The sequence below is a fragment of the Equus quagga genome, unplaced genomic scaffold (genome assembly GCF_021613505.1).
Source record: "Equus quagga isolate Etosha38 unplaced genomic scaffold, UCLA_HA_Equagga_1.0 73442_RagTag, whole genome shotgun sequence".
NCBI classification, from domain to species: Eukaryota; Metazoa; Chordata; class Mammalia; order Perissodactyla; family Equidae; genus Equus; species Equus quagga.
In genome coordinates, this window is record NW_025802777.1 from 10290723 (window position 1) to 10303822 (window position 13100).

Sequence of the window (13100 nt, forward strand, 5' to 3'; positions counted from 1 at the left end):
TTTCCAGTATGTAGCCAAGTAAGTTTTGTAGCCAGAGAGTGGCCAATACCTATAAAATCCAGGTAGTTTTACTGTGTTAGAGATTTGAAGCTGCTGCTGATTGAGGGTTGTGTATTAAATTTAAATAGAATTAAAACAGCAACACATTGACAGCAAAGAAAAATGAAAACTAACAGCAGAGAGAGAAACTCTTCCTGAACAAATCTATAAGATCATGCTTCTATTTCACTGGGGACAAGTAAGTGTCTTATACCTCTGCCGTGACATGAGACTGAGCTGTGGTGTCTGGAAATACTGGATCACAATTGGTTTGAGCTTTGCCTCTGATCAGTGTAGGTAATAGTAAAGTATGGAAGCTTGTGTCCTTGTGTTTTTTAAATAAATAGTGGTCATTGGATTTAACTTTCAGTGGTAATCTCACCACTCATTTATATTCCAATATGCTTTCTTAAATGGATAAGAAGGGATGGGATTATTGATGCTTTACCAGAACTGCTTATGGCCACCGCCTGCTGCCTCTGTCCTAAGGAGGGAGTTGGGGACTATTGCTCTAGCAGTATTGCTGTATATTAATGATATTAGTGACCCTGAGGCTTCAAGAAAATTCTGTTACTTTTTTTTTTATACCTTTAAGACAACAAGATAGTGCAGAGCACTTAAGAAAGATTCCCATTTAAAATGGTAGGAGAGTTTTAAAATTCAGAGAACCAAGTTTCACTATTATAGAAACTTCACTTTTGTAAGGCATGCTGTTATCTGAAAATACCAGATATGAAGTTTTTCTGCACAGTGGTATATTCTCCATGGCGGTAGATTGGTTAGGAGCTTCACATGTGTTCTTTGGAGGACTAAGGTTCTAGTAGAAGCTCCTCAGGAGGCCGTCAGCAGGGTCAGAAGATGGCCAACATGGCAGGACTCCAACCCCTGTCCCTGCTTTAGCCACAGTGACTCTGCTTCTATCTGTTTTGTAATCATCAGGCTTCTGCTTGGTTGTTTGAATAAAACCTTTCGCCCTGAAAAAGTTTGGAAACCAAGCACCGTCTGTTACCTAGAATGCTAAAAGTATTTGGAGCAATGGAAAACTCTAGGCTTGCATTAATACAGTAGCTGCTAGGCCATCTGACTATTTAAATTAATTAAAATAAAGCCTTATAAAAGTCAAGCCTAAAAAGTAGAGCTTTATAAAGTGGGGTGGGGATGTTTGTATGAAATCCTTTTTGGAAAAGTTAGGTTGTAATTACCTTATATAAAAGGCAACAGAAATGGGGCGCAGATACTAAAAACATAAGAGATATGCTTCTGTTCTATGGACTATGGATCACATACCTAGAGATCTCATTTGTAGCCCTATCTTCTGATTCCTCGCATAGTAACTGTAAATGAATTGATTTATTTTTGGTGCTGTTTAATTTAATAGCGTTAAAATTAATGTTCCAGGAGCACTGTTTTAACTTGCGCTGTGTTACCTACTGCTCAAGAAGCTAATGCAGTTCTTTCTTTTTCTGCTAGGAATCAGTCTTTGCACCTGCATCTCAAGCACTATGGTGTGAATTGTGATGACTGGTTATTACGCCTCATGTGTGGGGGAGTAGAAATCAGAACAATTTATGCTGCTCATAAACAGGCAAAGGCTTGCCTCATTTCCAGACTAAGCTGTGAACGAGCTGGGACCAGGTTTAACGTCCGGGGAACAAATGATGATGGTCACGTCGCTAATTTTGTAGAAACAGAACAGGTATAGAGTGTTTTGTTTTGCTTAGTTTGTATAAATGATAGAATAACAGATTTATATTTGATTCAGAACTCACTTGACATTTGTAATGTCATTTTATGGTTGTTCTTGGCTATTTATTGGCCTTAAGAAAAACTTTCCTAAAACAAACTTACTTAGGTATGGCTCTTCAAGTAGGTAACAAGAGTTTACTTATTAGCATGGCATTGTCAGTGCTCTATGTTTTGGTATTGAATTTAAAAATCCTCAATTATAGTTCTAGACAACTTAAGAAAAGAGTTTTTCTGTGAAATTAAATCAAACCCAACTCTTAAAGGTGAATATATGTACCATCTAAAATGAAAAGCTATGATGTTTTTGGCTATGAAACTATATAATTGTAAATTCAGGCCATATCCCCAGCCCAACTCAGTTCTTCAAATTAGTTTTCAAAAAACAGAGAAAGCTAAAGAAAAAATTAAATGAAATATAAAAGTATGTGTGTAAAATATTGAGATGTAAAAGGAATTCCTTTTTAAAAGTTGTGATTCTTATACAATATATTTTTACTATTTTCTTGGTTAATATATAGAGAAGTATCACTAATTGAAAAAATCAAACTTATTTAGTAGCCTATTTTGAATATTTTGTAGGACACTTTGTATGTAAGAGATGGGTCAGAAGATATAACTAGTGTGCAACAGATGTTAGTAACTTTGCCTTCTAATGCAAAGGTACCGACTTTGTGGAAATATTTTACATATTGCTTTTCTCTGTAGGTTGTGTACTTAGATGACTCTGTGTCTTCCTTCATACAAATCCGGGGGTCTGTCCCATTGTTCTGGGAGCAACCGGGATTGCAGGTATGTGTTGGACATTGTTTTGTTTTGTTTTTTCTCTTGAATATTTTCCATATTTTCTAAGCTTTCAGGATAGTTCATTAGTTTATTGAATAGTTCTGTCATTCAATTTAATATTACCTGGATTCACAAATGAGTGTCTAAGTACAGAGTTGCTAGAATTGTCTTAGCTATTTTTCCTTTAATATTCTTTCAAATATCTATAGAAATTCAGCTGCTGTATTTAATATTAAAATTTTGATGTTTTTATAGTGCATTGATTTTCAAAGTGTTTCCATATTTACTATCTCAGTATCTTTGTATATAGCAATTTAATCTCTTTAGGCAGAAGAATATAGTAGTTAAAAAAAAGCTTCTGGAGCTGGCCCCGTGGCCTAGTGGTTTAGTTCGGTGCTCTCTACTTTGGTGGCCCAGGTTCCATTCCCAGGCACAGACCTATACCACTCGTTGGTGGCCATGCTGTGGTGGTGATCCACATACAAACTAGAGGAAGATTGGCACAGATGTTAGCATAGGGTGACTCTTTCTCAAGCAAAAAGAGGAAGATGGGCAACAAATGTTAGCTCAGGGCAAATCTTCCTCAGTGAAAAAAAAAACGTCTGAAACGAGACTTCTCAGTTAGCATCCTTACTCTACTACTGCTAGCTGTGTGATCTTGGGCAAGTGATTTAACCTCTTTGTGTCTCAGTTTTCCTATCTGTAAAGTGGGAGTAATAATATTAGTAGTTCCTACTTCATAGGGTTGTTGTAAGGATGAAATGGAAAGTACTGAGAATAGCGTCTGGCACACACAGCCAGCACTGTGTAAGGGTTAGCTACTGTTGTTGTCAATAATATATCTGCTCCTGAAATTTTACTTTGTAATTTGTAGTGCCCTGTCATCTTTACTATGTCCTCTGACTTGCTTTCTGATCTTTTTTTTTAAACTTTCTTGATATAAATATCTGATCATTAAAATATGTTTTTTCAATGTAAGGTCATAATATTAGCTTGCCCATAATCGTATGATTTTGCATTTTATTTTTATTGAAAAATATTTAGTCCCTAAAAGTGTAAGTTATTTTCATTTTAGGCTTCTAGTATATTTTGTCTAGTAAATTTTATGCCTCAACCTATACAGTATAGAGAAAATGGACAAAAAATTCTTGCCTCCTTTTAGTTCACAGCTGGATTTCTGATACATTTTAGGATGGTTTTTATTGTGAAGGAAAATTACAGATCACTTGAATCTTTTCAATATTGCAGTTTAAGACAGGCCAGGAATTAACAAGGATTAACACTTATACTGCTTGGTAAAATTCTTGAGTTCTTGTCTGTTATTTTGGCTTGTTTAGGTTTTCTTTTTGGCACGTAGGGGTAACTTAAAATAGACGTCTCTCTCCCCACATCTCTCTTGGGGAGGAATCCCAACCCTACTCAACTTCTCCTAAGCTTTCGTGGTCAGAGAAGCGCCGTTTGGAATATTTGCTTTAAGAACATTCCTAAAGCCCTGTTTTGATGCAAGGTGAATCCTTTTGCTTTAGAGACAAGCTAGTGTAAGAGATTCTGGTACCTTGTTCATGGGCCCTCTGTTATACTGCTTTCTGGGTTATTTTGTTAAGAGGTTCAGAATTACAGTGTTTGATTATTCGGTAAGATTGGATCCTGAGTAGTTTTATTGAGGGGTCCTCCTGGGTAGGACTTCCTTCCCACTTCCTTCTGCATTGTGTGACCTGCCCACGCAGATAGTCTGGCTGGCTAACGTCATATGCTTATGGGCTGAAAACTACAGATTTTGAAACCATGGTAGAGATAGTAATTTTCGAGACATTGAGACAGTCCAACAGTTCTGCTAAATTGTCACTGAACTGACGTATTGTTGGGTTGGGTTGAGCATTGACTCAGCACTTCTCAATTTAGGTAAGTAGTTTTTTTAATTGAAGTATAATTGGCATACAATATTCTAGTAGTTTCAGGTGTATATCATAGTGATTTGATATTTATATACATTATGAAATATTCATCACAATAAGTCTAGTCACCATCTGTCAATTTACAAAGTTATTACAATATTACTTGCTGTATTCCCTATGCTCTACAGTACATCCCCTTGACTGACTTTATAACTGCAAGCGTGTACCTCTTAATCTCCTTCACCTACTTTGCCTGCCCACCCCCTACCCCCACCTGTCTACCTCACACCTGTCAGAGTCACTACTAGCAAAAAGACAAAAAATAAGTGTTGGTGAGGATGTGGAAAAGAGGGAATCCTCGTACACTGTTGATGAAAATGTAAACTGGTGCAGCCACTATGGAAAACAGTATGGATGTTCCTTAAAAAATTAAAAATAAAACTACCATACGACCCAGCAATTCTACTTCTGGGTATTTATCTGAAGAAAAGGAAAACTAATTCGAAGAGATATGTGCACCCCTATGTTGATTGTAGCATTATTTGCAATAGCCAAGATATGGAAGCAACCTAAGTATCTATCGATAGATTAATGGATAAAGAATCCACACATACACATAAAGAAAAACACACAGACATACATAAAATGAAATATTACTCAACCATAAAAAAAAATGACATCTTGCTATTTATGACAACATGGATGGACCTTGAGGGAATTATGCTAATTGAAGTAAATCAGACAGAGAAAGACAAATACTGTATGATTTCACTTGTATGTGGAATCTGAAAAACAGACTCATAGATACAGGAAACAAACTGGTAGCTTAGTAGTTTTTAAAAACAGCCTTTCTTTGAACAGGAGTGGATTAGTTTCATGAGTCTTTTACAGCAAAACATTTTCTCCATCATTCTAAAAGAGTAGGTGATAGAGGAATGAAAATATTTAATTGATTTAAAAAAACTGAAAAAATAGATAGTGATTTTTAAAAATAAAAATACCAAGTCCAAAAATTAATTTTCCCATAGAAGACAAACAGGGGCTTTTGACTTAGAGTGGTTGGAAATGGTGTTAGGTGTTGTGTGTAGTCTTGGGACTGAAATTTGTTATAGGGAATCCTTGAAGTTAGTGTTGCCTAGTGAGATGTCCCATTTCAGAAGTCATGGACAGAGAATCTTTAGATAGTTGTCCCTTGACTTGCCTCTTATCCTCCATGATTATTCCTCTGAGGTTTTCTTTTCTTTTCTTTTTCTTTTTAAAGATGGGCACCTGGGCTAACAACTGTTGCCAGTCCTTTTTTTTTTTTCCTGATTTATCTCCCCTACCCCCACTCCCCCCGCCCCGTACACAGTTGTGTATCCTAGTTGCAGGTCCTTCTAGTTGTGGGATGTGGGACGCCGCCTCAATGTGGCCTCACGAGCGGTGCCATGTCTGCACCCAGGATCCGAACCCTGGGCCACCGCAGCAGAGCGCACGAACTTAACCACTGGGCCACGGAGCCGGCCCCATCCTCTGAGGTTTTCAAATTAAAAGATTTTAAAGGAATCATCCGAAGTGATTTTAGAATGCAGATTCATGGCCTTAACTTCTCATAGGCTGAAATAGAATCTCTTGGAATGGGGCCAGGAATCTGCCTTTTTAACCAAGTTCCCTACTACTAAAATTTGAGAATTTCTGTTGTACCAGATCCTACCCTAGTGACCATGAGGTGTTTCCAGCGCCGTCTGCTCCAGTAGCCAGTCCTGAACTACTGTAGCTACAAGTAGCCCTGTGACACTTAGCCCCAGTGTTCTCCTAGCCATTGGGACTTTCCCTTTCTTTGTAGTACCACTGCTGTCATCCCAGTTAAGGTCTTCATAATTCCTTCTTGCCTGGAATATTCTCCGTTTTCTAACTGGTCCCCTCCTAGCTCCCTGGCAGTTCTTCTCACTTTTGATGTATTATGCTCATTAGATCTAGGCACCCATTTCATGATCTGGCTTCTTCTACCTGTCCAATTTCATGCCTTGTGATTTTTTAACAGGAATCCACTGTTCCAAAAATGAAGGTTTGTTGTCCTTCACTAGCCACCTCAGATCTCATTGAGTGGATTCAGTCACTCCTCCACACTGATCTCTTTATTAAATACTTAAGTTCTTCTGGTGTCTATTATTCTATGCTAGGTGTATAGTCTTATATACTGTGAGGCATGCAGAGACGCTAGTGATCCTTTAGAGAGAGCTTACAATCTGTTGGGGAGTCAGGCCTTTTATGGAAAAGGTAAATATCAATATGAAGTAGTTTGAGGCATTATAAGAGTTGTCATAAGGTGCTACACAGGTAAGAATGATATTTTAAGTGCAGGCAACTCACGCGTTTTCCTTATGATTTCCTTTCCCTGAAGTTAGTTAGCATTTATACTTTATAGTACTACTCTGACATTATATTATAGCTTATATTGGTCTTAAAAGATGGTAGTAAGCATCATGAGATCTATGCCTAGGTATAGCCTTGCACACTCGATTTTTGGTTGAATTGAAGTTTTAGAAATATGTGAACATGAAGCAATATTGATGAAAAATGATGCTTCATACCACCCAATTAAATGGTTTTTAAAAAATATCTTTGATGTTACCTTATTTGAAATTGGATAAATCTGTGATTATCTAAAGCCTTAAGACTTTCTGGAGTGCTGCTTTTATCACAGTTGACCGCTCTTTTATTATAGAATTTTTTTCTTTAACATTGAGTAATAAGACCTAGTCCTAACCAATGTATTGCTATAAGAGTTAGCGTATGTAGCTGGTTGTGTATATGTGTTAAGGAGCATAGCAATGGGGAACAACCACAGCCATTACCTGAAAAACGTGTGAACTTGTGTTTTTTCACCTTCTTGATAGCTGGCAGTACTGTGCAAGGTAAATGTTAATCAATAAAGAAAATGCTAAGTCTTGGACTTTTATACAGTTATAGGAAATTACCTGAGATTACTCCAAATAAAAAGTATCGACTTCTGCTCAGTTTTCTTTAGTCTAAAATGCTTAAAGTCCTGGAACACCCATCTTGCAAATTTTAAAATTTTATAAACACTATTAAGTAGTATAAAATGAAATTGAATATAGATGTGACATTAGGCTAATCAATTTCTTTCTTTCTTTTTTTTTTTTTGGTGAGGAAGATGCACCCTGATCTAACATCTGTACCCATCTTCCTGTGTTTTATATGTGGGGCGCCTGCCACAGCATGTCTTGATGAGCAGTGCATAGGTCTGTGCCTGGGATCCAAACTGGCGAACCCTGGGCCGCTGAAGTGGAGCCCACAAATTTAACTGCTATGGTACTGGGCTGGCCCCGTCAATTTCTTATTAAAAAGAAAAAAGCCTTAAAGAGAGAATCCGCTGGTTATCTGGACAGTTATTAGATTGTGTCACTTATCAGGATAGAGGGGAGACTGCTTAATGACTGATAATACTGTTAAGTCAGTTTTGGAATTGGATGAGCATATTAGAGTTTATCGTCTGGTTTATTTGTCGAACTGCGTGACTGATTTGGTAACCCTCCTCCCATGTCCCCTTCGAAGTCACTTTGTTCACAGATTAGCAAGAAGAATTCTGGGGATCTTTCATCTCAAAGTCTCAAGGGAAATGTTTAAAAGTGAAATTCAGGGAAATAATCTGGTTTCACCTTTATATTTCTTCTTGGCATCTGTTGTAGCTTTCTCAATTCTGTCTGATCTTTCTGCCACTTTCCTCTAAGAGAAAAGAAAAACTATAACAGAACACTATAGGCAGGTGTTTTCCATCTTGTTTAATTCTCTTAACCCAAATTTTCTTATTTTGCAAAATGTTCCCTAACTATCGTTACGTGACTGGAAGATCGACTTGGAAAGTCTGTTTTTCCAGGAACAGTATTTTTAATTTGTTGGATCTTTAGGTAAGGGAGAAGTGAATAGGATGTTCAGCATAGAGAAACATAGAAAAATATATAGAGACGTTGCACTTGTAGGCAGCTTGGAAGACTAGGAATTTAGATCATGCGAATCTTTTTTGGAATTAATGTTGACCTAAGAAGACAAGTTATTTCATTTGTCTGTATTTCAGTTTTTTTTTTGCCCAAATGGCAGTAATATCTGTTAACTTACAGAGAGCACATACTTTGAGCTTAAAACAAGATAATTTATATGAAAGCACTCTTAAAAATATCTTTCATAAATAAAATTCCTGTTAGCTTACAAGTATTTCATAATGGTGTAACTTCTATTTCTTTTTTTTTCGAGATTGCCTTTTGAAAAATAAAGGGGAAGGGAAACCCCTAGAACTTGTTTCTTTTAAAAGAATATCATGAATGAAAATCAGCTATTCGACTTACTGCTGTGTATTCAGCAAATGAATTATTGCATATTATAAACAATGATATTTCTTCTATATGTTGTCTTTTGGTGTGATTAAACATATTTTTCTTGTCGTAGGTGGGATCTCATCGTGTCCGTATGTCAAGGGGATTTGAAGCCAATGCACCTGCTTTTGATAGGTAAGACTGATTATTTTTACATAATGCTGTAAGTTTTCATACTGTTAAGCAGTGGGACTAGTTATAATTGTATTTGCTGATTCATTTCAGCTTTTTTGGCTCTAAGTAAAATTTTTTCTGATTCCTAATTTAACTGGAAGACAGTGATGCTAGTGTTACGATTTCTAGGGATGATAGCAATAGGTGTGTAGGTCTTGATCTCTTGGCCTTAAAACTACTGCTCTGGGTGCGCTGTCCAGTATGGTTGCCACGAGCCACGTATAGCCCTTCAGCACTTGAAATTGACTAGTCTAAATTGAGGTGTGCTGTAAGTGTAAAATACACACGGAATTTCAAAGACTTAGTACAAAAAAAGCAAAATCTTATTAATATTTATTTTATATATTGATTACATGTTAAAATGATATTTTAACTGCAGTGGGTTAAATAAAATATATGTAAATGAATTTCATCTGTTTTCACTTTTTTTAAATGTACCTTCTAGAAAATTTAAAATAATATCTGTGGCTCGTGTTATTTTTCCTTTAGATGGCATTGTGCCATAGCCTCTGAAATGGCTAGAAGCTGGAGAGAAAAATGGCTCATATTTGGGGGCTATTTTTCTTAAGGCTAGAGCTCTTAAGGAGGTCTCTCTGAATGTTCACGGAGTGTGTGATGTCCTCATGTCCTCATGAGGTACAGTTGCCTTCCCAGCCAAGTGGGTGGCTCGTGTTCTCTGTGCTTGTCTAGCACCAGCCTCACAGAGCAGAGAGGGAGCTGGGTGACTGCAGCAGCTCCAGCATAGCTGGGAGTCTTAGCATTGGTAAGTTAGAGAGGAAACTGCATTAACTGAGTTTTCATGTATTCAGAGTTTCGAGACCATACGGAATGAATTTGCATCCAATTTTACAAATTCTGAGTTTAAAATACTGCCACATAGGTTCTATTTAATAGGGGATTCCTGCTTATTGAAAAGTAATTTTGGCTTATAATTTGACATATGCTTATTTCCTTTCTTTCTTTACTAGGCATTTTAGAACACTTAAGAATTTATATGGTAAACAAATAATAGTAAATTTGCTTGGCTCTAAGGAGGGTGAACATATGCTAAGTAAGGCTTTCCAGGTAAGTATGATCACTTTTTTTTCTGTTCTGGCCCATGGACACCTAGAATAGTATTAAAAAAATAATGTAACACAATAATCAAATTCTTCCAGGAAGTAAATGACTTCCTAGCAAAAGGTTGGGTACTTGGAACCATTAACTCTTTGGGGCTATTAGGAAATAATTTAGGATAATGTTGCTGAAATTGGGATTATAGAAAGCTTTCATGGCAGTTGACTGTTTTGTAAAATGTGCTTATTTATGTTGTGGAGAAGCAGAAGAATACCCTTCTCCCCAAAAAATGTTCATTTGTCACTGGTAGAAAAATACCAGACAGTTTCCTCCTTCATCTCTTTATTGCTTTGCCTCTTTCCTAGAAACCACAGTCATTGTTTTAGTCTTATGAAATGGTGAATAATGCATTTGTATACCTGCAAGTCTGGATTGTACCCTCTTGTATTGATGAGAGAAAATTTAAGAATTTCAAGTAAAAAAAGAATCCAAAGACATGTCTGACTTCTAAAAAAGAATATTCTTAATAAACGCTTATTGAATCAATAATGAATTAATATAAATCATGGTGTTACGTAAGATTATAAGCAAAATAATTAGAAACAAACAAAATAATTAGAAAACATTTTCTAAAGTTTACTCTAAGTCCAGAAGTAACTTAATTATTTGGGTATTTTCTTTTAATTTTGTGAAATAAATATTGTTAATAAATAGATTATACTTCAGAGAATGGTTTTTTATGGTAAACTTTTAAAACATTTGTATGTATTGAATGGAAGTGTAAAAAATGAGTTTTTCAATCTTTGATAAGCTTTGTCTTAAAAAGAAGTTAATTTATTTTGAGATTCTATAGCATATGTAAGCAGTTATTAAATTTGTGTTGTAAAAAATGAAATCCTGATGATTGGAAATGATGAATGTTATTTAAGTTGCCTCATATTAATTATGTCACTTAATCTCTCAGGGATAGTATATGAGTTTTAGGAAGAAGATGCCATTAGATATCAGCAAATAATTTTCCATTTGACTACCAGTGTCGATGAAAGCTTTGTGAGATTAGTAGATTTCAAGGGGCCATGCGAGGTTTTAATTTAAAATGTGAGGTTCTGGGGCCGGCCCCATAGGCAAGTGGTTAAGTTGTGCACTGCACTTTGGCAGCCCGGGGTTTCACTGATTTAGATCCTGGGTGCAGACATGGCACCACTCATCAGGTTGTGCTGTGGTGGCATCTCACACAGCACAACCAGAGACACTCACAACTAGAATATACAACTATGTACTGGGGGCGCTTTGGGGAGGAGAAGAAGAAGAAAAAAGAAGATTGGCAACAGATGTTAGCTCAGGTGCCAATCTTTAAAAAAATAATAAAATGTAAAGTTCCATTTATAACATTATATTGATAAGATCATATTTAGTTAACACTTAGGTGAATATTTGCCTTTTTCCTTTCAGAGTCATTTGAAAGCTTCTGAACATGCTGCTGATATCCAGATGGTGAATTTTGACTATCATCAAATGGTTAAAGGAGGAAAGGCAGAAAAATTACATAGTGTTCTTAAACCTCAAGTCCAAAAGTTTCTAGATTATGGATTTTTCTATTTCGATGGAAGTGAAGTTCAAAGGTTTGACTGTTTCTGTTTCTTTAAATTGAAACTTTGCTATAACTTAAAAATTATTCATCACATTGAACTCTTAAATTTTCTAAAATTGAAGTTTGTAATTAAAGAAAATATCTTCCTTTATTATACTTGATTATGGGTTTGTTTTCTTTCTTTAGAATTCAACAAGTAATAATACTAGCTTATGTTGTTGGGCATGTCCTGTGGGCCGGGCAGTGTACTTAGTCTCTACGTGTATCAATAACAACAATCGTAGGGATAGTGTCTATTGTTATCCCAATTCACATTTGAGGAAATTGAGGCATAGGCTATAATCTGCCCCAAGTCACGTAACTGGCAAATGTAGGGCTGACATCCATCTGGCTCCAGACCTCATGCTGTTGTCTCCGAGGCTGTGCCACTTCTCTCTTAAAACTACTGCTTTCATATTTCTTGACCTAAGTAAAGACTTAAATGCAGATGGAAGTAAAAGACGTTGGCTGTCGTCTGCTTTAGGGTAATTGAAATCTTCAGTTTCTGCATAGAAATACAAGAGGAAAGGAAATATTGAAGATTTAAGTTCAGAGGAGGTTAAGGTAAACTTTAGTGAACAAAGCTCAAGTTGTTAATTTTTTCAATTTGTACAATATTTAGTATCAGTGCCATAGAAATTTTATAGGACAGCAGTAGAGATAACAGATCTTAAGTTTTTAAAATTCATTTCACAAATATTTGATTATGTATGTTTAGTTCCTAACTACTGGCCTAATTAAAAATAGTGAGTGTGGATGAATAGATAGATACCTGGTAAAGACTATATGACAAATGTTAATAATTGCAGAATTGAGATGGTGGATATGTATTCACTGTAAAATTCTTTCATCTTTTTTGTATGTTTGAAATTTGTAATAATAAAAAGTTGAGGGTAGAAAGTGGCTGCTACATTTTAATCACCTTAACTTTTCTCTGTTTATTTTAGCTTTGTTATTTTTGTTTCTAACCAGCTGTTTAACTTTACTGAATTTGTTACAGATGCCAGAGTGGTACAGTCCGAACAAACTGCTTGGATTGTCTCGACAGAACAAATAGTGTGCAGGCATTCCTTGGCTTAGAGGTAAAAAATAAATTAAAATGTGTGGGTATGACTTGCATCCGCTGCCTCTTTCAGTGCTTTTGTAATGTTTATGTTTCTCAGTTACTTTCCACAAAATGAAGTTATACTTCATTAAGGGTATTTTGTACTTCTCTTCTAGTCTTTTTTTTTTTTCCCTGCCAAAATCTATTTTCATTTAAATGTTTCCTTTATCTGTTCTGAATAGTCTCTTTAGGTAGCTATCTATATATTTCACTCTATTGTTCCTTAACCTTCCCTTAAAAAAACTTATTTATACTATCCCAATAATTGCTTCCTTTGCCTGTCTTTTGGAAAAAAATAA

General features: G+C 35.9%; 1 protein-coding gene across 6 annotated transcripts in view; it reads left to right on the forward strand.

Annotated features, from left to right (window-relative positions):
* LOC124234301 (synaptojanin-1) overlaps window positions 1-13100 on the forward strand; it is an 88366-nt gene that overhangs the window by 27134 nt on the left and 48132 nt on the right. For all 6 annotated transcript variants that reach the window (XM_046651603.1, XM_046651604.1, XM_046651605.1 and 3 more), the window contains exons 5-10: window positions 1510-1735; window positions 2491-2574; window positions 8910-8971; window positions 9979-10075; window positions 11519-11688; window positions 12697-12778. In XM_046651603.1, the coding sequence (XP_046507559.1) occupies window positions 1510-1735; window positions 2491-2574; window positions 8910-8971; window positions 9979-10075; window positions 11519-11688; window positions 12697-12778 (721 nt within the window). The remainder of the gene's footprint in view (window positions 1-1509; window positions 1736-2490; window positions 2575-8909; window positions 8972-9978; window positions 10076-11518; window positions 11689-12696; window positions 12779-13100) is intronic.